General features: G+C 49.5%; 1 protein-coding gene across 2 annotated transcripts in view; it reads left to right on the top strand.

Moving 5' to 3' along the window:
- Positions 1-14289: 14289 nt before the first annotated feature.
- The window catches only part of LOC119968817 (interferon alpha/beta receptor 1a-like), a 30794-nt gene continuing 20840 nt past the window's right edge, over positions 14290-24243 (top strand). Inside the window, exons 1-2 of one of the 2 annotated variants that reach the window (XM_038801642.1) lie at positions 14290-14530; positions 20186-20309. In XM_038801642.1, the coding sequence (XP_038657570.1) occupies positions 14482-14530; positions 20186-20309 (173 nt within the window). In that variant the 5' untranslated portion in view covers positions 14290-14481. The remainder of the gene's footprint in view (positions 14531-20185; positions 20310-24243) is intronic. The other variant, XM_038801644.1, reaches the window with a different exon arrangement.

The following is a 24243-nucleotide window of genomic DNA, read 5'->3' as shown; positions in this document are numbered from 1 at the left end:
CCATTTCTGGTCAATGTGGTGGATCACACACTGCTATGCACAGTTAATTGATTGCTTCCTCAATCAACACCACCAAAAGGTAACAAATTGACTGGTCATTTGTCTCATTTCTTATTGTGGAATATTGTTATGCATATAATTATTGCTACATCTTCCTACATGGTAAAAGTCATTGTATTTCAAAATGTCTTGTCGCATTTGAAGTATGTTGAAATGTTTCTGAAAGACGCAATGAGGCACATTGTCCTTTTATCATTCCTTGACAAAGAAGACTTTGGGAGGTTACCTGTTCTCTGGCTCCTCTTCATGCTATTTTAAAGCTAGTCACTCGGAGGTGTACGATAAGTTAAATCTTCTTAACTTGTACTACAGTTACAAACCAGCTGACTAGCCCACTGAGCTAAACCAGCTATTTTCTTATGGCGAGGTGCTTTATCTTCTCTGGTCTTCCATTCCTTTACTAAAGGTGCTGACCGATTGTGAGGATATGGCTCCAGTGGTACCAGCAGCCCCACTGAAATAAGAAAAATGCATTTTTATAGCTCCATTCACCACCTCATTTCCAGTGAATACTTTTGAGTTCAATCACTGCTATAAATATAGGAACAACAGCAGCTATTGATTGGGGGGATAAATATTGGCCAGTACACCAAGGGCGATTCCTCTACTACTCTTTAAATAGTACCATAGATTATTTTCTGGCAACCTGAGAGATGTCCACTAGCCAAAAGATGGCATTTCAACAAAACAGCATTCTTGCAGTGTTGCACTAAAGTGTTAGCCTAGGTTTTTATACTGAAGTCCACGGAGTAGTACCTGAACTCACAACCTTCTATGCTACAACTGAGTTGCAGCTAACACAATTGTACCTTGACTACAAAGCCATTCTTTATGTATGAACTTGGGCATTGATCATCGGGGCATAACACGCAAACTCAACACTGTTGTGTTCGGTCCTTTGTACCTTACGAAGGAATCTACCAAACATTTTGACTTGTCCAAACCAGAATCTTTTATTGAGTCTCGTGTGGTAAGATAGCAATCTGATACAGAGCACGTTATCATGGAGTCTGCTAACTGCTCCCCTGGAACCTCCACCTTTCCTTTCACAGACCTTTCACATGTATGTCTTATTACCCTCTCAACCTTCTTCTGAAGATGGCTGAATGTGTCTCCTTTATAGTGGAGTCACAGGTCACATGACCTTAGTCTAGCGACCACGTGGTGTGTCTGTTCCGCCACCTGCTGGTTGGAGGTCGCACACCTTCCAACTATGATATAGCCCATAGGCAGATCACCACATCCCCCTTCCTCACAAAACATTGAGAAATTTTTTGTTTTAAGGTAATGTTAAGCATTAAACTTTATACATTCATTACATGTAGCTGGTAACATGAGCAATACTTTCGAGTTGTTGTCCACCTTGTTGGAGACTGGTTGACTTGCCAGTGTCTTTCTTCTCTTGCGCTTCGCCCTGTGCCTTTTAAAGGTCTGTGTCTAAGACTGCCATATTTGTGTTACCAGTCAATGCTCTTCCGTTTTCTTGCATGCTGTTGCTTGCTATATGCGACTGTTTTCTTTGCTGATTGGCTGATGGGATGAGTTAATTTTCCCCGTCTTCTCTTTTTTCTTATAATTTTTGGGACACAGTGATGTATCTTGGTGTGTCTCTTGGTTTTGCATTTTTTCGTAGCAGCCTCTGGCTGGTTGTCATTGTGTGTTGAGATGTTTGCAGAGGTTTAAGCAACGCCTCATCTCTGGGTGGTGTAACCACGCCCACTTCTGCGGCCTCATCGACATGCTGGACCACCTTAGTTTCTAGTGCCGGCATGAAGGATGGAACTGGGGTTGTCGGTTTCACCTCGTCTTGGCGTGCTGGAGCATCGGTGACGTGCTCTTCATCACTGGAGATGACTATGCTTTCTAGCAGTGCTGATCCAGGCACTGGGTATTCTTGCTCAAACTCGAAAATGTACGAGTGGTGTGTGGAGCTGTACGATGTGATTAGGCCGTCGTCAGTGTCAGAGATGGCGACTATTGCAATCTCCACATCGCTGTAATCAGCATCTTCATCTATGTCCTCCCATTCGTCATCGGTATCGTCGACTACTTGGGAGTAAATTACCAAAGCCATTTCAAGGACTTGTAATGGATCACCACATACATCCGAGGCCATTTTTTCCAAGATTGGAATGATTTCTTACACTTCTGGTTCAATCAATAGCTGATTTTCGGTTGTATCAGCAGCTTCAATTTCTACATGCACCATCTCCAAACTCCCGCTCTCCACAGAGTCCAGCATGGTCTCGGCGTCCCCCTCCTCATTGCTTGCAGACCATTGGAGCTGTGCAACTGGAGCCTCATTTGTGCTGTTGGAGAAGAGATCTGTGATGGAACCATCAATTCACGAGACACGTGCTTTCAGATATGAACAGTGGTTTTAATCTACTTACTTCAGAGCCAGCCTGTTACCCGTTGAACTCTCGATGAACTCAGGCTGGCTCTGGACACAGTTATTTATACAGCAGTCTAGGGGGAGGAGTCATGGGCGGAGCCAAGGGTGGAGCCCTGTACAAACTCCTGAGCATTCCCAGAGCTACTCCCCCTGGTGGTCGGATAACGCTACTGTGCGAATTACTAAGTGACATTCACCACATTCACCCCCTGCAAAAAAATCAAGTCCGGCGGGGGTGGTGGTCTACAAAGTAAGTCTGTCCGGTGGTCAAACTGTCCGCTGTAATCTGCGGAGCACCGGGGTTGCAGCCTCTTGCGGTGGCTGGATGGGTGTTGTGTGCTGGGGTACAATGGCGGACTCCAGGGAGGGTTGTGTCCGAGCTTCATACTCTTCTGGTTCGACTGGGGGCGCTGAGGGCTGGCCGGCGCGGGTACACGGAACTGGTGGAGCGAGCTCGTGGGCTCGGGAGCATGAGGGGGCAGCAGCATGGGGTGTAGGGTGAGGGGTCCTTCTGTGGGGGTAGAGGGGGCGCTGGATCCGGCGGGTGCCAGATCCCGGAGGGATACTGTGTCCTGGCGGCCATCAGGAAACTCGACGAAGGCAACAAGGGGGTCGGTTTTGTGTGCCCTGACGTGTTTCCTCAGGAGTACCGGGCCCGGTGTCCTCAGCCATGCCGGAAGTGAGACCCCCGTGGTAGTGCCCCTGGAAAAAATGAAGAGCCTCTCGTGAGGGGTCTGATTGGTCGCTGTGCATAGGAGGGACCTAATAGCGTGGAGCGTGTCTGGGAGGACTTCCTGCCACTGGGAGACTTGGAGCTTTCTAGACCGGAGGGTCAGTAGGACGGTCTTCCAGACCGTCGCATTCTCCCTCTCCACCTGTCCGTTCCCCCTGGGGTTGTAGCTGGTAGTCCTGCTCGAGGCAATGCCCTTCTCGAGCAGGTACTGACGCAGCTCGGCGCTCATGAAGGACGAACCCCGGTCGCTGTGTATGTAGCTGGGGAAACCAAACAGGGTGAAGATGCTATCCAGGGCCCTAATGACTGTGTGGGTGGTCATGTCGGGGCACGGGATAGCAAATGGGAAACGGGAGAACTCATCTACGACGTTTAGAAAGTAAACGTTCTTGTTAGTTGAGGGGAGTGGCCCTTTGAAATCAATCGCGAGGCGTTCAAAGGGCCTAGAAGCCTTGACAAGGTGGGCCCTGTCTGGTCTATAGAAGTGTGGTTTGCACTCCGCACAGATCGGGCAGTCTCTGGTGACCGCTTTTACCTCCTCGTTGGAGAAAGGCAGGTTTCGGGCCCTGATGTAGTGGGCGAGCCGGGTGACCCCCGGGTGGCAGAGGTTGTTGTAGATGACTTTCAGTCGGTCAATCTGCGCGCTGGCGCATGTCCCGCAGGATAGGGCATCCGGAGGCTCGTTGAGCTTCCCGGGTTGATACTTAATATCGTAATTATAGGTGGAGAGTTCGATCCTCCACCGAAGAATTTTATCATTTCTTATTTTGCCCCTTTGCAAGTTATCAAACATAAAGGCAACCGATCGTTGGTCGGTGATGAGGGTGAACCTCCTGCCTGCGAGGTAGTGCCTCCAATAACGAATAGCCTCCACAATGGCTTGTGCTTCTTTCTCGACTGAGGAGTGTCGGAGTTCTGAAACGGAGAGGGTACGGGAGAAAAATGCGACTGGCCTCCCTGCCTGATTTAGTGTGGCTGATAGAGCTACCTCTGAGGCGTCGCTCTCAACCTGGAATGGAGTGGATTCATCCACCGCCCGCATGGCCGCTTGAAGGCCTGGCGCGCCTCAGCTAACAGGGGAAATCGTGTGGCCTTAAAGAGTGGGCGGGCTTTGTCCACATATTGAGGGACCCACTGGGCGTAGTAGGAGAAGAAGCCCAAGCACCGTTTGAGGGCCTTGGGGCAATGGGGGAGGGGGAGTTCTAAGAGGGGGCGCATACGGTCCGGGTCTGGGCCCAGGACTCCGTTTTCCACGACGTAGCCGAGGATGGCTAGTCTGGTTGTTGTAGGTGATGTTTAATTTCTGTGCCGTTTGGGGAAAATGGTGGAGGTTGGCGTCGTGGTCCTGCTGGTCATAGCCGCAGATGGTGACATTGTCCAAGTACGGAAACGTGGCCCGCAGCCCGTACTGTTCCACCATTCGGTCCATTGCTCGTTGGAACACCGAGACCCCATTAGTGATGCCGAAGGGGACCCGGAGGAAATGGAAGAGGCGGCCACCGGCCTCGAATGCCGTGTAGTGGCGGTCCTCCGGGCGGATTGGGAGCTGGTTGTATGCAGACATCAGATCCACCGTGGTAAAGAGCCGATACTGGGCGATCTGATTTACCACGTCTGCAATCCTGGGGCGGGGATACGCGTCGAGGAGCGTAAATCTATTTATGGTCTGACTATAGTCGACAACCATGCGGAATTGTTCCCCGGTCTTAACGACCACCACCTGAGCTCTCCAGGGACTATTGCTGGCCTCTATAATCCCCTCACTGAGAAGCCTTCGGACCTCTGATCTGATAAATACCCTATCCTGCAGGGTATACCGCCTGCTACGAGTGGCTATGTGTTTACAGTCCTTTGTGAGATTGGCGAAGAGAGGAGGGGGAGTGATTCACAGCGTAGCGAGGCTGCAGATAGTGAGTGAGGGCAGGGGCCCGCCGAAGCTGAGGGTGTGGCTCTTAAGATTACATTGAAAATCTAGGCCTAACAAGAGTGGCGCGCAGAGTTCGGGCAAGACGTAGAGTTGAAATTTTGCATAGCTAGCGCCTCGGATTGTGAGTGTCGCGGCGATGCGCCCCTGGATCTGGACAGAGTGGGAGCCTGAAGCGAGCGAGATAGTTTGCTGCACGGGGAAAACGGGGAGCGAACAGCGTCTTACCAGATCTGGGTGTATGAAGCTCTCAGTACTCCCGGAGTCGAAAAGGCATGGCGGGCTGTACCCGTTGATTTGGACCACTGCCATCGAGTTTCGCAGATGCTTCGGGCACGATTGGTCCAGGGTGACTGCGCTGAGTTGCAGGTAGTCGGCGGCTCGATCAGCTGTGCTGGAGTGGCCCCGTGATGACTGCCCTCTGAGTTCGTAGTCGTACTCTTCCGATGAGTTCTTCGAGCGTGGAGATGCAGGTCGGGCCCGTGGATCGCACGTGGCGGGCGGCGAGGAAGATGGCGTCCAAGATGGCGGCCCCCATGAGTCGCACGTGGTCGGCCGCGTGGTGGAGATTTTCCAAGATGGCAGCCCCCATGGATCGCACGTGGCGAGAGGGGGCGGGGTCGGGGCATAGGCCGCAGCGTTTCGGGCCCTGCGGGCCTGCGGATGTGGGGAGCGATTACTTTGTGCCGCTGGGGAGTTGGAAGCTGGGGCCCTTTTTGCGAGGCACACTCTCGCATTGTGGCCTTTCCGCCCGCAGCTGCTGCAGGTCGCGTTGCGGGCCGGGCAGTGCTGCCGGGGGTGCTGATTCTGGCCGCAGAAATGGCAGGCTGGAGCAGCATAGTGGCTGGCTGGAGCAGCTTAGTGGCTGGCTGGGGCAGCATAGTGGCTGGCTGGGGCAGCATAGTGGCTGGCTGGGGCAGCATGGTGGCTGGGCGGCCGCGTGGCACAGGCCTGGGGGGGTCGCTGGTCGGGGGCCCATGATTGGGTCGTGGGGTCCGCGGGGAACAAGGTGAGGCTGCGGAAAGAGACCTCCATCGTGGTAGCAATTTCCGCAGTTGTTTCTAAGTCTTGGGCCCCCTTTTCCAGCAGTCTTTGGCGCACATAATTAGACCTGAGGCCCGCTACAAAAACGTCGCGTACAGCAAGTTCTCTATGTTCAGCCGCGGTAACCGCTTGATAGTTAGTCATTTGATAAATTATTGCTCTCTCTGAGAAATTCGGCGAGTGATTCTGTAGGCCGCTGGCGGCAAGTTGTGAACACATGGCATGCGTAAACTTCGTTAATGGACCTTACATACATCTTATCGAGTATCGCTAGCGCTGCAGTATATGAACCGGCCGAATTTAGTTGCGTAGAGATTCTGTGGCTCATCCTCGCGTGCAGTAGACTTAACTTCTGTTCCTCTGTTGTTTCGGCTGTGCTCGCTTCTGCTAGGTAGGCCTTAAAGCACCGCAGCCAGTGGGAGAAGATTTCTTTTGCCTTTGCATCCTGTGGGTCGAGTTCTAGGCTTCCAGGTTTGAGGGCTGATTCCATGATCGATCCTGACTGTTCTTAAGTAGATTAAATTGATGGAACCATCAATTCACGAGACACGTGCTTTCAGATATGAACAGTGGTTTTAATCTACTTACTTCAGAGCCAGCCTGTTACCCGTTGAACTCTCGATGAACTCAGGCTGGCTCTGGACATGGTTATTTATACAGCAGTCTAGGGGGAGGAGTCGTGGGTGGAGCCAAGGGTGGAGCCCTGTACAAACTCCTGAGCATTCCCAGAGCTACTCCCCCTAGTGGTCGGATAACGCTACTGCGCTTACAATAGTATTGGTAAATACAGTGTGAATTACTAAGTGACATTCACCACAATCTGCAAGCAGCTCAAAGTGTTCTTCATCCGTCTCACCTTCCATGTCATCACTTACTGCATCATCGTTGATAACCTCGAGCAGATATTCATAGTAACCGACCTCAGATTCAACATCATCATCAGTCTTTTCACCTGAAATACGGAATTTGCATACGGAATTACTTGTTTTTGAAATAGAGCGCCAAGTTCAAAATCAGCCTTTTGTTTGGCCGCCAAAGCTTGTCTTAAGATTTCACCCTGTGGAATTTCAGTGGGACGGAAGAAATTGAAGAACGATTCATTTGATATGGTTCTTGTCACTGTTCTTGGATTGCTTCAACTCCTGCACTTTGGTTTAATTCGAATTGTTCTTATTTTTGCCATCCCTCCAGTCGAGTGTGCAGCCGATGATTTGTGGTTCAGCAAAGAACAATTTCAGCAGCCGTGAGTCCAACTGATACACTTTAGTGATCACCTCATTCGTGAGGAAAGAGCTTGTCATTTGTGGTAGCGGATAGCTGTGGCAGATACGTTATGGTGAGCGGTAGACTCCAAGGGGAGCGGGTGGTGCTGGTTAATCTGTACGCCCCAAATTGGGACGATGCAGGCTTCATGCGGCGCATGCTGAGCCGGATTCCAGACCTTGAGACGGGGGGCTTGATAATGGGAGGAGATTTTAATACAGTCCTGGACCCAGCCCTGGATCGTTCTAGGTCCAGGACCGGTAAGAGGCCGGCGGCGGCCACAGTGCTGAGGGGGTTCATGGACCAGATGGGAGGGGTGGACCCTTGGAGGTTTATGAGGCTGGGGGGGGTAGGGAGTTCTCGTTCTTCTCCCATGTTCCATAAGGCTCACTCCCGGATTAACTTTTTTGTCTTCAGCAGGGTGTTGATTCCGAGGGTGGTAGGGGCGGAGGATTCGGCGATAGCCATATCTGACCATGCTCCGCATTGGGTGGACCTGGATCTGGGGGAGGGGATGGATTAACGCTCACTGTTGAGGTTAGAGGTGGGGCTGCTGTCGGACAAGGGGGTATGTGGGCGGGTCCGGAGGTGTATAGAGAGGTATTTGGAAACTAATGACAATGAGGAGGTGCAGGTGGGGGTGGTCTGGGAGGCGTTGAAGGCGGTGGTTAGGGGGGAACTGATTTCTATTAGGGCACACAGGGAGAAGGGGAGAAAAAGGAGAGGGAGAGGTTTGTGGAAGAAATGGTAAGGGTGGACAGGAGGTACGCGGAGGTCGCGGACGAAGGGCTTTTGAGGAAGCGTCGTGGTTTCCAAGCGGAGTTTGACATATTGACCACCCGGAAAGCGGAGGCGCAGTGGAGGAGGGCGCATGGAGGGCGCATGGGGCGGTATATGAGTACGGGGAGAAGGCAAGTCGGATGCTGGCCCACCAGCTCCGGAAGCGAGAGGCGGCGAGGGAGATAGGGGGAGTCAGAGACGGAGGAAGGAGTCTGGTGCGGAGTGCAAGGGGCATTAACGGAGTGTTCAGGACCTTCTATGAGGAGTTGTACAGGTCAGTGCCCCCTGGGGCAATCGGCTGTTGCTGTATGCGGACGATTTACTGCTGTACATTGCAGATCCGGCGGGGGGGATGCCAGAGGTGATGAGGAACCTGGGGGAGTTTGGAGACTTCTCTGGCTATAAGCTCAATGTGGGGAAAAGTGAGCTGTTTGTGGTGCATATGGATGACTAGGAGAAAGAGATAGGGGAGCTCCCGCTGAAAAGGGCAGAGAGGAGCTTCAGATACCTGGGAGTCCAGATAGCCAGGAGCTGGGGGCCCTGCATAGGTTAAACTTAACGAGGCTGGTGGAGCAGATGGAGGTGGAGTTCAGGAGGTAGGATGTGTTGAAACTCTCCCTAGCGGGCAGGGTCCAGTCGGTTAAGATGACGGTGCTCCCGAGGTTTTTGTTTCTCTTGCAGTGTTTACCCATTATGATTCCGAAGGCTTTCTTTAGGAGGGTTAACAGGAGTATTATGTTTGTGTGGGCGCAGAAGACCCCGAGGGTGAGGAGGGTATTCTTGGAGCGAGGCAGGGAGGTGGGTGGAATGGCGCTGCCCAACCTGTGTGGGTATTACTGGGCTGCGAACGTGGCAATGATTCGTAGATGGGTGATGGAGGGGGAGGGAGCCGCATGGAAGAGGGTGGAGGCGGCTTCCTGTGTGGGCACGAGTTTAGAGGCGCTGGTGACGGCCCTGTTGCCGCTCCCCCCGACAAGGTACTCTTCGAGCCCAGTAGTGGTGGCTACCCTCAAAATCTGGGGGCAGTGGAGGCGGCATAGGGGGGAAGTGAAGGCCTCGGTTTGGTCCCCGATACGGGGGAACCACCGGTTTGTACCAGGGAGGATAGATGGAGGGTTTCTGAGTTGGCACAGGGCAGGTATCAAGCGGATGGGGGACCTCTTCCTCGAGGGGAAGTTTGCGACCTTAGAGGAGTTGGAGGGGAAGTGGGGTCTCCCCCCTGGGAATTCCTTTAGGTACATGCAGATTAGGGCGTTTGTTAGGCGGCAGATGGCGGAGTTTCTACTATTGCCGCCAAGGGGGGTTCAGGAGAGGGTGCTCTCGGGGACGTGGGTCGGCGAGGGTAGGATCTCTGCAATTTATCAGGTGATGCAGGAGGGAGAGGAGGCCTCGGTGGAGGAGCTGAAAGCGAAGTGGGAGGAGGAGTTGGGGGAGGAGATTGAGGAGGGGACGTGGGCGGACGCCCTGGGGAGGGTAAATTCCTCCTCTTCTTGCGCACGGCTTAGTCTAATCCAACTAAAGGTGCTGCATAGGGCGCATATGACTGGGACCAGGCTGAGCCAGTTCTTTGGGGGAGAGGACAGGTGTGGCAGGTGTTCGGGGAGCCCAGCGAATCACACCCACATGTTCTGGGCGTGTCCGGCGTTGGAGGGTTTCTGGAAGGGGGTGGCGGAGACCTTGTCCAAGGTGGTCGGCTCCAGGGTGGAACCGGGCTGGGGGCTCGCCATTTTTGGGGTAGCATTGGAGCCGGGAGTGCAGGGGGCGTGAGAAACCGGTATTCTGGCCTTTGCGTCCCTAGTAGCCCGGCGAAGGATTCTTTTACAGTGGAGGGACGCGAAGCCCCCGAGCCTGGAAATTGGATTAACGACATGGCCGGATTAATCAAACTGGAGAGGGTCAAGTTTGCCCTGAGGGGGTCGGTGCAAGGATTCTTCCGGCGGTGGCAGCCTTTTTTTTTTCTTGATTTCCTGGTGGAGCGTTAGAGGGTGGTCAACTTCAGCAGCAACCCGGGGGGGAGGGGGGGGGGGGATTGATTGGGGGGGGGGGCTATGGGTTTGTTATGGGGGTTTATTCTCATGGTGTTACGCTCATTTCTTTCTTGTTGTTAATTTATTGTTTTGTATTGGGGGGGAGGCGTTACTGTTTTTTTTTGTGTTGTGATAAAATTTGTTGTTGGAAAATTTGAATAAAAATTATTTTTTTTTAAAACAGGTTACAACACGTGAACACCCCGGGAAACATACTTCCCAGCAATCAACTATACAGCCTGTACAAATTTTTTCCCCTTTTTCACCCTCCCCCCCTACCGCCCGCCCCCCTCTCCTGCGACATACACCTCCTCAAACACGGTCACAAACATTCCCCACCTTTTCTCAAACCCCTCTGCAGGGCACCTTAACTCATATTTTATCTTCTCCAACCACAGGAAGTCGCGCAGGTCACCCAACCAAGCCACTACCCCCGGTGGCGATGCCGACCGCCACTCCAGCAAAATTCGCTGCCGTGCAATCAGAGAGGCGAAGGCCACGACATCGGCCTTTCTCCTCTCCATCAGCTCCGGCTTCGCTGAATCCCAAAACATTGCCACCAACGGGTCCAGGTCCACCTCCTCTTCCACTATCCTGGCTAAGACCGCGAACACTCCTACCCAGAATCTTCCCAATTTTTCACAACCCCAAAGCATGCGCACGTGATTCACTGGCCTCTGCCCACACCTCTCACACTTATCTGCTATCCCCTGAAAGAACCCACTCACTCTCGCCTGAGTCATATGCACCCTGTGCACCACCTTAAACTGTATCAGGCTCAGCCTTGCACAAGAGGGCAGTACGGTAGCACAGTGTTTAGCACAGTTGCTTCACAGCTCCAGGGTCCCAGGTTCAATTCCTGGCTTGGGTCACTGTCTGTGCGGAGTCTGCATGTTCTCCCTGTGTCTGCGTGGGTTTCCTCCAGGTGCTCCGGTTTCCTCCCACAGTCCAAAGATGTGCAGATCAGCGCAGGCTTGGAGGGCCGAACTTTTGTGCTGTGCTGTACTTTTCTTTGTTCTTTGTTCTTTGTTCGTCCAACCCCCTCTGCTGCCTCTGCCTCTGTAGCAGGGTCCTCCCCACCCTCGGCACCTTCCCCGCCCATACAAAGCCAGAAATGATCATGTCCAATATCCGAATAAAGGCCTTTGGTATAAAGATCGGGAGAGCCTGAAAAATAAACAACAACCGTGGCAGAATATTCATTTTCATCACTTGGAGCCTCTCCACCAATGTCAACTGCAATGCATCCCACCTCGTAAGATCCTCCCTCGCTCCTCCACCAGCTTCGTTAAGTTCCACCTATGGAGCCCCATCCATTCCCTCGCTACCTAAATCCCCAAATACCTGAACCTATCACTCATTACCGTAAATGGCATCCCCCCTAAATTTGCCCGCCGTCCCAGCTCACTCACCGAGAAAACCTCGCTTTTCCCTACATTCAGCTTATACCCCGAGAACCTACCAAAACTCCCCAGCAGGCCCATAATCCTGCCCATATTCTCCAGCTGTTCCAAAAATACAGCAACAGGTCATCGGCATAGAGCGACACCCGATGCTCCCTCTGTCTCCTCATAAACCCTGTCACTCCGCCAATCCCCTGAGAGCCATCAGTAACGGCTCTACGGCCAGCGCAAAGTAATAGCGACAGCGGGCACCCCTGCCTTGTACCCCTGTGTAAGTAAAAGCTCCATGAACTCATATTATTCATCCTCAGACTCGTGTTTGGTGCCACATACAGCAACCGCACCCATGCCACAAATTTCAGCCCAAACCCAAACCTTCCCAAACCCTCGAACAAGTACCGTCTCTCCACCCGATCAAATGCTTTCTCCGCGTCCATGGACACCACCACCACCTCCGATACCAAAGCCCCAGATGGATTCATCACTACATTCAACAGCCGTCTTATATTACTTGCGAGCTGTCTGTCCTTTACGAAGCCTGTTTGATCTTCTGCAACAACCCCCCCCCCCCCCCCCCCCCGGGCCACAATCCTCCATCCTCCCCGCCAACAACTTAGCCAATACTTTCTCATCTGTGTTTAATAGTGATATGGGCCTATACGACCCACATTCCACCGGGTCCTTTCCCTTTTTCGGGATTAGCGTGATTACAGTCTGCATCATCGTCTCCGGCGGCTCCCCCTTCTAAAGCGCTTCATGAAACGGCCCCAACAGATGTGGTGCCAGTGCATCGCAAATTCCTTATAAAATTCCGCCAGGTATATCTATAAAATTCCATCCAGCCCTGGGGCCTTCCCTGACTTCATACCCCTGATACGATCCAGCACCTCCCTCAGAATCAGGGGCTCCTCCAATGCCTGCCTCATTGCTTCCTCCACCTGGGGAAATTCCAGTTCGTCCAGAAATGGCCCCATGTCCATATCCTCTCCGCCCGGGTCCACGTCATGCAGTCCCGGGTAATACAACTTGTTTATTTTCCCTGGCTCGGACACCAGATTCCCCAGCTCCAGTCCATACCTTAAATATTTCCCTGGACACAGCCTGCCTCCGCAGCTGGTGCACCAGCATGCGGCTCGCCTTCTCCCCATACTCGTATTGCACCCCTCTTGCCCTACGCAGTTGCCCTACCGCTCTCCACACTGTCAACCTGTCAAACTGCTCCTGCAACCTTTCCCTCCTCGCCAATCCCTCCACGATGGGCACCCTTGAATATCCTCTGTCCACCTCCACTAACTCGCTGTCTCGATGGCCATATTCCTCCCTCTCTTCCCTATCTGGGTTTTAGTAATAGCAATACTATTTAATATTTCAGATTGTTAGGGGCACTGTAACTGGGAATGTCAGTGAGGCACTGACTCCGCTCGGCCTCTGGGGGCAGTGACGCTCTGACTCCGCTTGGCCACTGGGGGCAGTGACGCGCTGACTTGCTGGGCCTCTGGGGGGCAGTGGCGCACTGATTCCGCTCGGCCGCTGGGGGCAGTGACGCACTGACTCCGATCGGCCGCTGGGGGGCAGTGACGCACTGACTCCGATCGGCCGCTGGGGGCAGTGACGCACTGACTCCGATCGGCCGCTGGGGGGCAGTGACGCACTGACTCCGATCGGCCGCTGGGGGCAGTGACGCACTGACTCCGATCGGCCGCTGGGGGGCAGTGACGCACTGACTCCGCTCGGCCGCTGGGGGCAGTGACGCACTGGCTCGGCTGAACCGCTGGGGGGCAGTGACGCACTGACTCCGCTCGGCCGCTGGGGGGCAGTGGCGCACTGGCTCGGCTGGGCCGCTGGGGGGCAGTGACGCACTGACTCCGCTCGGCCGCTGGGGGGCAGTGGCGCACTGGCTCGGCTGGGCCGCTGGGGGGCAGTGACGCACTGACTCGGCTGGGCCGCTGGGGGCAGTGACCCGCTGCCTTGCTGGGCCTCTGGAGGGCAGTGACCCGCTGGCTCGGCTGGGCCGCTGAGGGGCAGTAAGAAGTCTTACAACACCAGGTTAAAGTCCAACATGTTTGTTTCAAACACGAGCTTTCGGAGCACTCCATTCACCTGAGGAAGGAGCTGCGCTCCGAAAGCTCGTGTTTGAAACAAACATATTGGACTTTAACCTGGTGTTGTAAGACTTCTTACTGTCCCCAGCGGCCCAACCGAGTCAACGCTTCTTACTGTGCTCACCCCACTCCAACCCCGCATCTCCACATCGTGCTGCTGGGGGCAGTGGCGCGCTGACTCGGCTGGGCCGCTGGGGGGCAGTAACGCGCTGACTTGCTGGGCCTCTGGGGGGCAGTGGCGCGGTGACTCGGCCGGGCCGCTGGGGGCAGTGACTCGGCCGGGCCGGTGTGGGGCAGTGACGCGCTGACTCGGCCGGGCCGGTGTGGGGCAGTGACGCGTTGACTCGGTCGGGCCGCTGGGGGCAGTGACTCGGCCGGGCCGCTGGGGGCAGTGACTCGGCCGGGCCGCTGGGGGTAGCGACGCGCTGACTCGGCCGGGCCGCTGGGGGCAGTGACTCGGCCGGGCCGCTGGGGGCAGTGACTCGGCCGGGCCGCTGGGGGCAGTGACTCGGCCGGGCCGCTGGGGGCAGTGACTCGGCCGGGCCGCTGGGGGCAGTGACTCGGCCGGGCCGCTGGGGGGCAGTGGTGCACTGACTCGGCTAGGCCACTGATGTCTTGCGGATGTTTATCAGACATCTTCCGCGATGAGCTTATTCTGCGGCGTAGAGTTTCCTGTAAATCACATGGAAGCTGCAGAGGAGGTAGTTTTCGAGACGGGGGAGCGAGCGAGGGCAGGAAGAGGAGATTAGCATGGCGGCAGCTTTCCGGGCCTTTCTAACGGTGGTGCTAACAGTCCAAGGTAAGGCCTGGACCTTCCTCCAGGGCTGAGCCCGGGCCCGGCCCCTCCTAACCTCCCCCCCAAACTCTGCTGGGCTCAAACACTTGCTCTTCCAGCTTGGAAATCAAGTGGGTTGCACCGCCCCTTTTTATTGGACCCAACTTTTAATTTTTAAATGAGCAAAATACTAGGGTAGCTGGAATCAACAACAAACAGGGAATGCAGGAAAAGCTCAGCAGGTCTGGCAGCATCTGTGGGGAAAGAGAGTTAGAGAGTTGACCATTTCGAGTCCAGTATGACTCCTCTCCAGCCAACCTGACTCGAAATGTGTTTTTCTCTTCCCCCCCCCCCCCCCCAGATGCTGCCAGGCCTGCTGAGTTACCCCTGCATTCTCTCTTCCTTTCTTTTAATTTTAATTTTCTCCTCCACTTTGTGTTTGGCTGGTCAAAAGATTGTGGCTTTAGCTTTTTGTTCTGTTTGGACTCAAACCTGTCTTGAACATGGGGGTCTGCGATTAAAAACAGATGTGGAGATGCTGGCGTTGGACTGGGGTGAGCGCAGTAAGAAGTCTGACAACACCAGGTTAAAGTCCAACAGGTTCGTTTCAAACACGAACTTTCGGAGCACTGCTCCTTCCTCGGGTGAATGAAGAGGTATACCTCTTCATTCACCTGAGGAAGGAGCAGTGCTCTGAAAGCTCGTATTAAAAACAGAAAATAGGGGTCTACTCCCCCCACCCGACCGTTCCAAGAGATAGATTTGGAAATAGACCCTTGTTCAGAACCTCAAACCTCATCTGACGACAGACGTGTTTTGTATTTCTGGTCTTTTTTTTGTCTTTATTTCAAATTTCCAGTACACACATGGTTACTTTTTTTATTGCGTATTTGCAACACTCGTGTTAGATGAAAGGTTTGGAAAAGATTGCTGGACTTCCTTTGTTTAAACATTTTCCACCTGCCCTGCAAGTGCTGTTACGGTGCCGACAGTCATCTGGTGCCTCAAAGAACCTTCCATTCTTTAAGTATATGAATCAATGTAGAATCGAGGGCCTTATTACCAAACCCAATTAATCCCCACTTTAATATTGACTATGATTTTGCTAGATGAGAGTATCTTGTGTCGCGTGCCGTTAAGACTTTCTTTTTCCTGCACCCTTCAGCTCAAAACTACTTTTTGTCTGAAAGTTACTAAAGTATGCAGTGGCATTAGTGTGACAATAGTATGGGACAAACAGTTTATCCCTTCAACTAGTGGGATTTGAGGCTTCAGTACGAAACCGGAGCAACAGAAACCCAGGTTCAAGTCCGGCTTCGGGTGATGACTGTGTGGAGTTTGCACTTTCTCTCTGCGTGGGTTTCCTCCCACAGTCGAAAGATGTACTTGAAAGATGTAGGTGAATTGGCCATAATAAATTGCCCCTTATTATCCAAAAAGTTAGGTGGGGTTATGGGGATAGGGTAGGGGCTTGAGCTTAGCTGGGGTGCTCTTTCTAATGATTGGTGCAGTCTCGATGGGCCGATGGCCTCCTACACTGTAGGGATTCTATGATTCTAACAGTGTGACTAATCAAGTGGGTGAAAATATTATATCAGGTATGGAAAGTGAAATAGAATGGGGCAGTATTTGATTAAGATAGAAATAAGAGACCAAGAGAAAGTATCAACAATTTAGCGGTTTCATCGTGCATCAGTCGCTGAAAGTAAGCGTGCAGGTACAGCAGGGATAAAGAAGGCAAATAGTATGTTGGCCTTCATAGTGAGAGGATTTGAGTTTAGGAATAGGGATGTTTTACTGCAATTGCCCAGGTCATTGGTAAGGCCACACCTGGAGTATTGTATGCCATTTTGGTTTCCTGCACCCTTCAGCCATATCTGAGGGAGGCTATTCTTGCTATGGAGGGAGGGCAGCGAAGGTTTGCAGGCAGTTTCCTGGGGTGGGAGGATTTCCATATGAAGAGAGACTAATTCGGTTAGGGTATATTTATTGGAGTTGAGAAGATAAGAGGGGATCTCATAGAAATTTATAAAATTCTAATAGGATTAGACAAGGTAGATTGAGAAAGAATGTTCCCTATAGTGGGGGAGTCCAGACCTAGTTTGAGGATAAGGGGTAAACCTTTCAGCACTTGAGGTGAGGAGAAATGTCTTCACACAGAGAGTGGTAAATCTGTGGAATTCGCTACCACAGAAAGTAGTTGCGGCGAAAACGTGTAATTTCAGGAAGGGATTAGATATAGCTCTTGGGGCTAAAGCGATCAAGGGATATAGGGAGAGGTGGGGGAAGGTGGGTTCAGGGTATTGAAATTGATGATCAGCCATGATCATAATGAATGGCAGATCAGGCTCATAGGGCCGAATGGCCTCCTCCTCCTATTTTCTATGTATAATCTCAAGAGAATTTACTACATGTGCAAATAAGACTACAGTTCAGGCTGTTCAAAAACTAGAAAATAAATTGAAAATATTTCAAATAAGATGTGAAATTTTAAATAGGGGCACATGTAAAGTGTGGTGATGAAAGTGCTATGTGAATGGTATTGAAATAACTCGGGCTGAAATCGAGAGAGCTAGGGGTTTTAGTTGACCCAGGTCGATCCGGGTCTTTGGCGTCATGAGGCAGCAGTGCTAATTACTGTGCTGCCCTATTTTCTATTCTTAATCAGATTTGCAGGGATTTTCTTTGATCCCGACAGTCAAGTTATTTATTCAAATACTGTAAATCTAGTTGCCATTAAACTTAACTGATTGAACCTTCATACATAAAATTAATAATGTGGTGCATTTTGACTTTGGATCCTGTTTAGCAACATCATACTGCCCATACCAAGAGAAGAGAGGTTGATAAGAGAGAGATTTTCTTCAAAACAAATATATATTATAAAGAGATGCTAATAATGAAGCATTCCTTAAGTTTCTACTGATATATGTGGTTTAGCATACTGGGCTAAATCGCTGGCTTTTAAAGCAGACCAAGGCAGGCCAGCAGCACGGTTCAATTCCCGTACCAGCCTCCCTGAACAGGCGCCGGAATGTGGCGACTAGGGGCCTTTCACAGTAACTTCATTGAAGCCTACTTGTGACAATAAGTGATTTTCATTTCATTTTCATTCATTTCATTTCATAACTTTACTTTGTGAATTGTGGTATCAAAACAGCTCCAATTGCTTCTTGTGACTCTTTACCAGTCATTGAACGTTCTGGTAGAACTTTGTTCTGAATGGGAGCAATGAAAAATCAGAGACATTTTCTCAGACTGCTTGTGATGCTGAATCCGGCACGTTGTCTCGGTTTCTGACACTCGGGGATGGGGACTTCTGCTGGAGATCTTTTTAAAGAACCACTTGGTTAAATCTGAAACTAATTTGTCTTAGTAATGAAATTTCACATACCTCAACTGTGTGCTCCAATTGCCTGTCTTCTCAGTCATCCACTTGAATCTTTTGAAGGGCACAGTCATGCATGGAACATCTTATTTCACCGCCCACTGTTCTCTTGTCTGATGTAAATCGCCTAAAGAAGATTGCTTTCATATCTTGTACTTGTTTTCACTCCTGTGCCTAAAGAACCGCTGTACGGTACACGTGAAGACTAAGATAGACTCAGATTGTACACTAATTTCAACAAGATGTCCTTTGTCATGGCGTGTCCACTGTAAAAACAAAAGAGGAAGTACAGTGTCTTTATGACCCCTCACCTCTACAGTTACTAGATCGTTTCGCCCATAATAATCTGTTTAAGGTACACAAAGTTATATGTTTAATATTGATTGTGACCTGTAGTCACGGTACTTGTATTTAGTCTAATTTTGTTCTTGGGCAAAATAGACAAGTTATCAAAATCGAGTAATACAACATCAGATTCCATCACCAATGTAATGTTTTGTGTGTTTTTCTCCTTGGCACATGCACCAAATGTCATCACATTTTCGGGCATTTTGCTTGCATTTTACAAATGCTGTAACCACAAAACTACCATGCATACTTGTGTAAAAGGCAGTCCGTGATTTGTGAAATCATTGTTACCAAAGGGTTTGTGGGGTTGGGAAGAGAGCATTGTTTTAAATGTCCAGGCTATAATTGGAAAGGCAAGAGTGAAACCAACCAAATACTTCTCAACGTGCGTAATGGTAGCAAAAAGAAATCCTAGTCGTCATAAAAGTTACAAAGCGATTACAGTGATGGGTTAGTAACTGAGATAAATGCCAATTTATTTTCCATTTTAAAGAGAGAAAATTGTCTGGAACTTTGCAGAGTGCAAGTGTAGAAGGTGAACTCACTCAAAACCTGGAACCAAGGAAGGATGTGTTTTATAAAAAGCAGTAGAAATGCAATTTTGGGCTAGGGTTTATTTTTGAAACAGAAGTATATGATTAAGATTATTGAGCAGAGGATCAGGTTCAAAGGTTTATTTAACAGACTTCAGTTGCCTTTAATAATAGGTGGAAAACTGAATTAATGTGGCCATTCCGCAGCTTCCTAGCAACTAGAGGATCAAGCATGCATGTTAACCCCTCAACCGTTACTGATGTAATAGTCTAAGCCATGACTTTTGGCCGGAAAAAGTGGTCTTAAACATTGGTTTTAATAGAGTCTAAGTCACAACTACTCCTGAGAAACCTCTCTGGCCCTGAAAAAATATTTTATACTTGTGTAATATCACTTTTTTTTTCTATTATGATAAAATGTCAATGTTTTTAATATAATTCTTTATAAAGTTTGTTTGTGATGTTCTAGTTGACTAATACTGGAGCACTGCATTAGAAGCTATTTTCCAATGTGACTTAACGCTTGAAAATTAATATGGCTACAGCCACCAATAAAAACACAACATAACATTTAGCAAAGGTTATGCATCAATCTTCATATACGTATGATTTTTTTAAGTGCTTTATTTATTTCTGATCATCTACCATTGCCTCAATTCTTTGTTTCAAAGTTTTGTGTAAGAGAGGTACAGCTGTAAATTTGCTTTCCCCCACCTTCTCCACATGTTAACCATATCAATTGCAAGAGGCAAAGTCAAAGGCCCATAACCTCCGGGTTCCCCAGCGTCGTATTTAGGGGGTACCCCTATGATGCGCTGAGAATCCCTCCTCTCAAGTTCCCAATGCGACCCACTCTGACTCTTTTCCCCACACCCACCTCCAGGACTGATCCCTGCCCTCTCTCCCTCTCCCTCCTCTTTCAGCTTGTTCAAGAATGGTTAATGCCCTCTTAAACTGAACTTGTTGCTTTGAAAGCTCCTGATTTTTGCCGTTATGGTTACCCAGCATATTCCTGTGAACAGTTTCCAGTTGTCATTAAGCTTATTTGGTTTCATGCTTCTGCTAAATAGCACTTTGAGTCAAGTAAGGCATTATAACTTTTCTTCAGCTTTTCCCAAAAAAAGCTTGTAAATCAATACTCCAGGAAAGCCTCGTGTATACATGTACATGATTCGTGCCTTGGCTGGAAGCTCAATACCGGAGGTAGGGAGCGAGCACACCTTCACTTTAATCAGTACATAACACTAGTGCTATTAATTAAGAGGAAGAAAGGAAATGTTTTAATTTTAATATCTTGTTAATAAACCAAGCCTCTGCTTGTTTGGGGAATGGTAAAACCTTTGGAATTGTAGAGTGTTTTTTACTTTGACGTACATATGACGTTCAGTGCCTTGTATTAATTTTTGGCAGCGTTTGGAGAAATACAGAGGCCTACAAATCTACAGATACGTGCTTTTAATCTAAACTATGTGCTTAAATGGGATGATGTGCAGAGAAGCCACGACAGTGTAAGCTATACTGTACAGTACAAAAGGTAAGCCATCAATTATTCCTATTTCCTAAGTTGTATTTCTGCCACCCTGCATTTCTATACAGATACATCATTTTGTAGAGCAGAAGCAAGTTTGGAAATTACACAGGGAAAAGAGAATCAGAGACGAGGAGGACCCAAAAGGATATTGGAGCGGTGGGTTTCCCAGAGGCAGTTTGGAAGAGGGATTAATGGTGAGAGTTCCAGAGAACCAAGCAATTAACAGATATCAATAGTAAAATGCGATCAGTGAACAATGAGGTGTAGCCAGCTTTGGAGGAGCGCAAGCCATGGACACATATATGGCTGGAACGAGCATTGAACTGGCAAACCCACGGACCGATTTGAAAACAATGGAGAAGGCCTGAAAAAATAATTTTATTGGGTGCAAGGCAACAGTGGAATTTGATCAGAACAGTGCTGTTAGGAGTGCAAGACTTTCTCCAAGTTGGTGAAAGCAAGGAGACAAGGAAGAAGAAATTGGAGAAGTCAGTCTTTGAGATGATAAAGATGTGTTTTAGAGTTTTAACTGAGTGGGAAAGAAGTACTGATAAATGTGTGTGTTTGCATTTGCATCTCAAGAACATGGGAAGAGTTTACTGGTGTCTGTTATAAGGATTGTTCCTCCTGCTTTGCAAGCCCTACGAATGTAGCCTTAAAATAATTTCTGCAAATTTGTGGGAGCTCGCAGCTAAAACTTGACAGCAAAGAGGACCTTTGTTAAATTTACCACTCAATCGAGCTATGTTTGTCTTGCCCTCCAATCGGCATTATTCTGATGAAATTCCACTGCCTCCTTGAGCCCCAATAAATTTCGTTTTAAGACATTCTCTATTTGTACATCTCTCTGCTTCAGATCAAACCGATTGTTTCTTCGCTGCAGAGTAGTAAAGCTAGATTGGAAATACTGGTTGCCAGAGGCCGAGACCAGTAGAATCTGGTGACAAGATCATCTTTATTAGTGTCACAAATAGGCTTACATTAACACTGCAATGAAGTTACTGTGACAATCCCCGAGTCGACACACTACGGTGCCTGTTCGGATACTGAGGGAGAATTCAGAATGTCTAATTTGCCTAACAAGCACGTCTTTTGGGACTTGTGGAAGGAAACTGGAGCACCCGGAGGAAACTCATGCCGACTCTGAACAAACAGTGACCCAAGCAGGAATTGAACCCAGGTCCCTGACGCTGTGAAGCAACATCTCATGCAGCCAGTGGTCAGTCAGTTTTTAGCAAATTAAGGGTATGAAGAGTTGGCACAGTGCATTAGAACAGCTTTGGCGGCGAGCTCAAGATCCTGGTTTCTCATCATCAAGTATTCCCCTTTGTGTTGGGTGGGTGGGATTATTATGAGAAATCGCTTCCTTCTTACTCCCTTTGCATGTGCGAGGAAGTTAGTGGTATAGTGATAATGTCACTAGCCTCGTAATCCAGCAATTTAGGCTAATGCTGCAAGGACAACAGATTCAAATCACAACGCACCTGGTAGAATTTAAACATAATTTGAGTATTGCTGAGAAAAGAAATGCTGTTGAAGTTTTTTGTCTTGCACTCATCGGGACAATATTACAAAAATGCCAAATGAATAGGGAACAACAATTCATGCTTCATTTACACTTCAAGCTTTGTTTAAATTCAAACTAGGCAAATTGACTCTGGTCAACCCATTGTACAAGGGAAAGCACCAGAGAATTGCTGTTGCCTATTTTGTTTAGTTGAACAGTGCAATTTAAAAAAAATAATTTTTGGGATGTGGGCGCACTGGCTCAGCCAGCATTTATTGCCTATCCCTAGTTGCCCTTCAGAGGTGGTGGTGAGTTGCTTTCTTTAACTGCTGCAGGCCCTGAGGTGTAAGTACACCTACAGTGCTGTTAAGGAAGGATTTCCAAAACTATTGACCCAACAACACTGAAGGAACAGTGATGTATTTCCAAATTGGGATGGTGAGTAACGTGGAGGAGGGGAACCTCCAGGTCATGGTGTTCCCAGATATCTGTTGCTCTTGTCTATCTAGGTGGCAGCGGTCTTGGAAAGTTCTCTCTGAGGAACTTTGGTGAGTTTCTGCAGTCCATCTTGTGGAAGGTGCACACAGTTTCCACTGTTTAGATAGATAGATAGAGAAATACAGCACAGAACAGGCCCTTCGGCCCACGATGTTGTGCCGAACTTTTGTCCTAGGTTAATCATAGATCATAGAATTTTGGACACTAAGGGCAATTTATCATGGCCAATCCACCCAACCTGCACATATTTGGACTGTGGGAGGAAACCCGAGCACCCGGAAGAAACCCACACACACACGGGGAGGATGTGCAGACTCCACACAGACAGTGACCCAAGCCGAAATCGAACCTGGGACCCTGGAGCTGTGAAGCAATTGTGCATCCACAATGCTGCCGTGCTGCCCTTAAGAACAAATTAATCTACACTCCATTATTCTACCATAATCCATGTACCTATCCAAAAGCCGCTTGAAGGTCCCTAACGTTTCCGACTCAACTACTTCCACAGGCAGTGCATTCCATGCCCCCACCACTCTCTGGGTAAAGAACATACCTCTGACATCCCCCCTATATCTTCCACCATCTTTAAATTTATGTCCTCTTGTAATGGTTTGTTCCACCCGGGGAAAAAGTCTCTGACTGTCTACTCTATCTATTCCCCCGATCATCTTATAAACCTCTATTAAGTTGCCCCTCATCCTTCTCCGTTCTAATGAGAAAAGGCCTAGCACCCTCAACCTTTCCTCGTAAGACCTACTCTCCATTCCAGGCAACATCCTGGTAAATCTCCTTTGCACCTTTTCCAAAGCTTCCACATCCTTCCTAAAATGAGGTGACCAGAACTGTACACAGTACTCCAAATGTGGCCTTACCAAGGTTTTGTACAGCTGCATCATCACCTCAAGGCTCTTAAATTCAATCCCTCTGCTAATGAACGCTAGCACACCATAGGCCTTCTTCACAGCTCTATCCACTTGAGTGGCAACTTTCAAAGATCTATGAACATAGACCCCAAGATCTCTCTGCTCCTCTACATTGCCAAGAACCCTACCATTAACCCTGTATTCCGCATTCATATTTGTCCTTCCAAAATGGACAACCTCGCACTTGTCAGGGTTAAACTCCATCTGCCACTTCTCAGCCCAGCTTTACATCCTATCTATGTCTCTTTGCAGCCGACAACAGCCCTCCTCACTATCCACAACTCCACCAATCTTCGTATCATCTACAAATTTACTGACCCACCCTTCAAATCCCTCATTCAAGTCATTAATGAAAATCACAAACAGCAGAGGACCCAGAACTGATCCCTGCGGTACGCCACTGGTAACTGGGCTCCAGGCTGAATATTTGCCATCCACCACCACTCTCTGACTTCTATCGGTTAGCCAGTTCATTATCCAACTGGCCAAATTTCCCACTATCCCATGCCTCCTTACTTTCTGCATAAGCCTACCATGGGGAACCTTCTCAAATGCCTTACTAAAATCCATGTACACTACATTCACTGCTTTACCTTCATCCACATGATTGGTCACCTCCTCAAAGAAGTCAAGACTTGTAAGGCAAGACCTACCCCTCACAAATCCATGCTGATTATCCCTAATCAAGCAGTGTCTTTCCAGATGCTCAGAAATCCTATCCCTCAGTACCCTTTCCATTACTTTGCCTACCACCGAAGTAAGACTAACTGGCCTGTAATTCACAGGGTTATCCCTATTCCCTTTTTTGAACAGGGGCACAACATTCGCCAATCCCCTGGTACCACCCCTGTTGACAGTGAGGACGAAAAGGTCATTGCCAACGGCTCTGCAATTTAATTTCTTGCTTCCCATAGAATCCTTGGATATATCCCGTCAGGCCCAGGAGACTTGTTTATCCTCCAGTTTTTCAAAACGCCCAACACATCTTCCTTCCTAACAAGTATCTCCT

Source organism: Scyliorhinus canicula, chromosome 7 (assembly GCF_902713615.1).
Source record: "Scyliorhinus canicula chromosome 7, sScyCan1.1, whole genome shotgun sequence".
Taxonomy (NCBI): Eukaryota; Metazoa; Chordata; class Chondrichthyes; order Carcharhiniformes; family Scyliorhinidae; genus Scyliorhinus; species Scyliorhinus canicula.
This window is presented reverse-complemented; position numbering and strand designations above follow the sequence as displayed.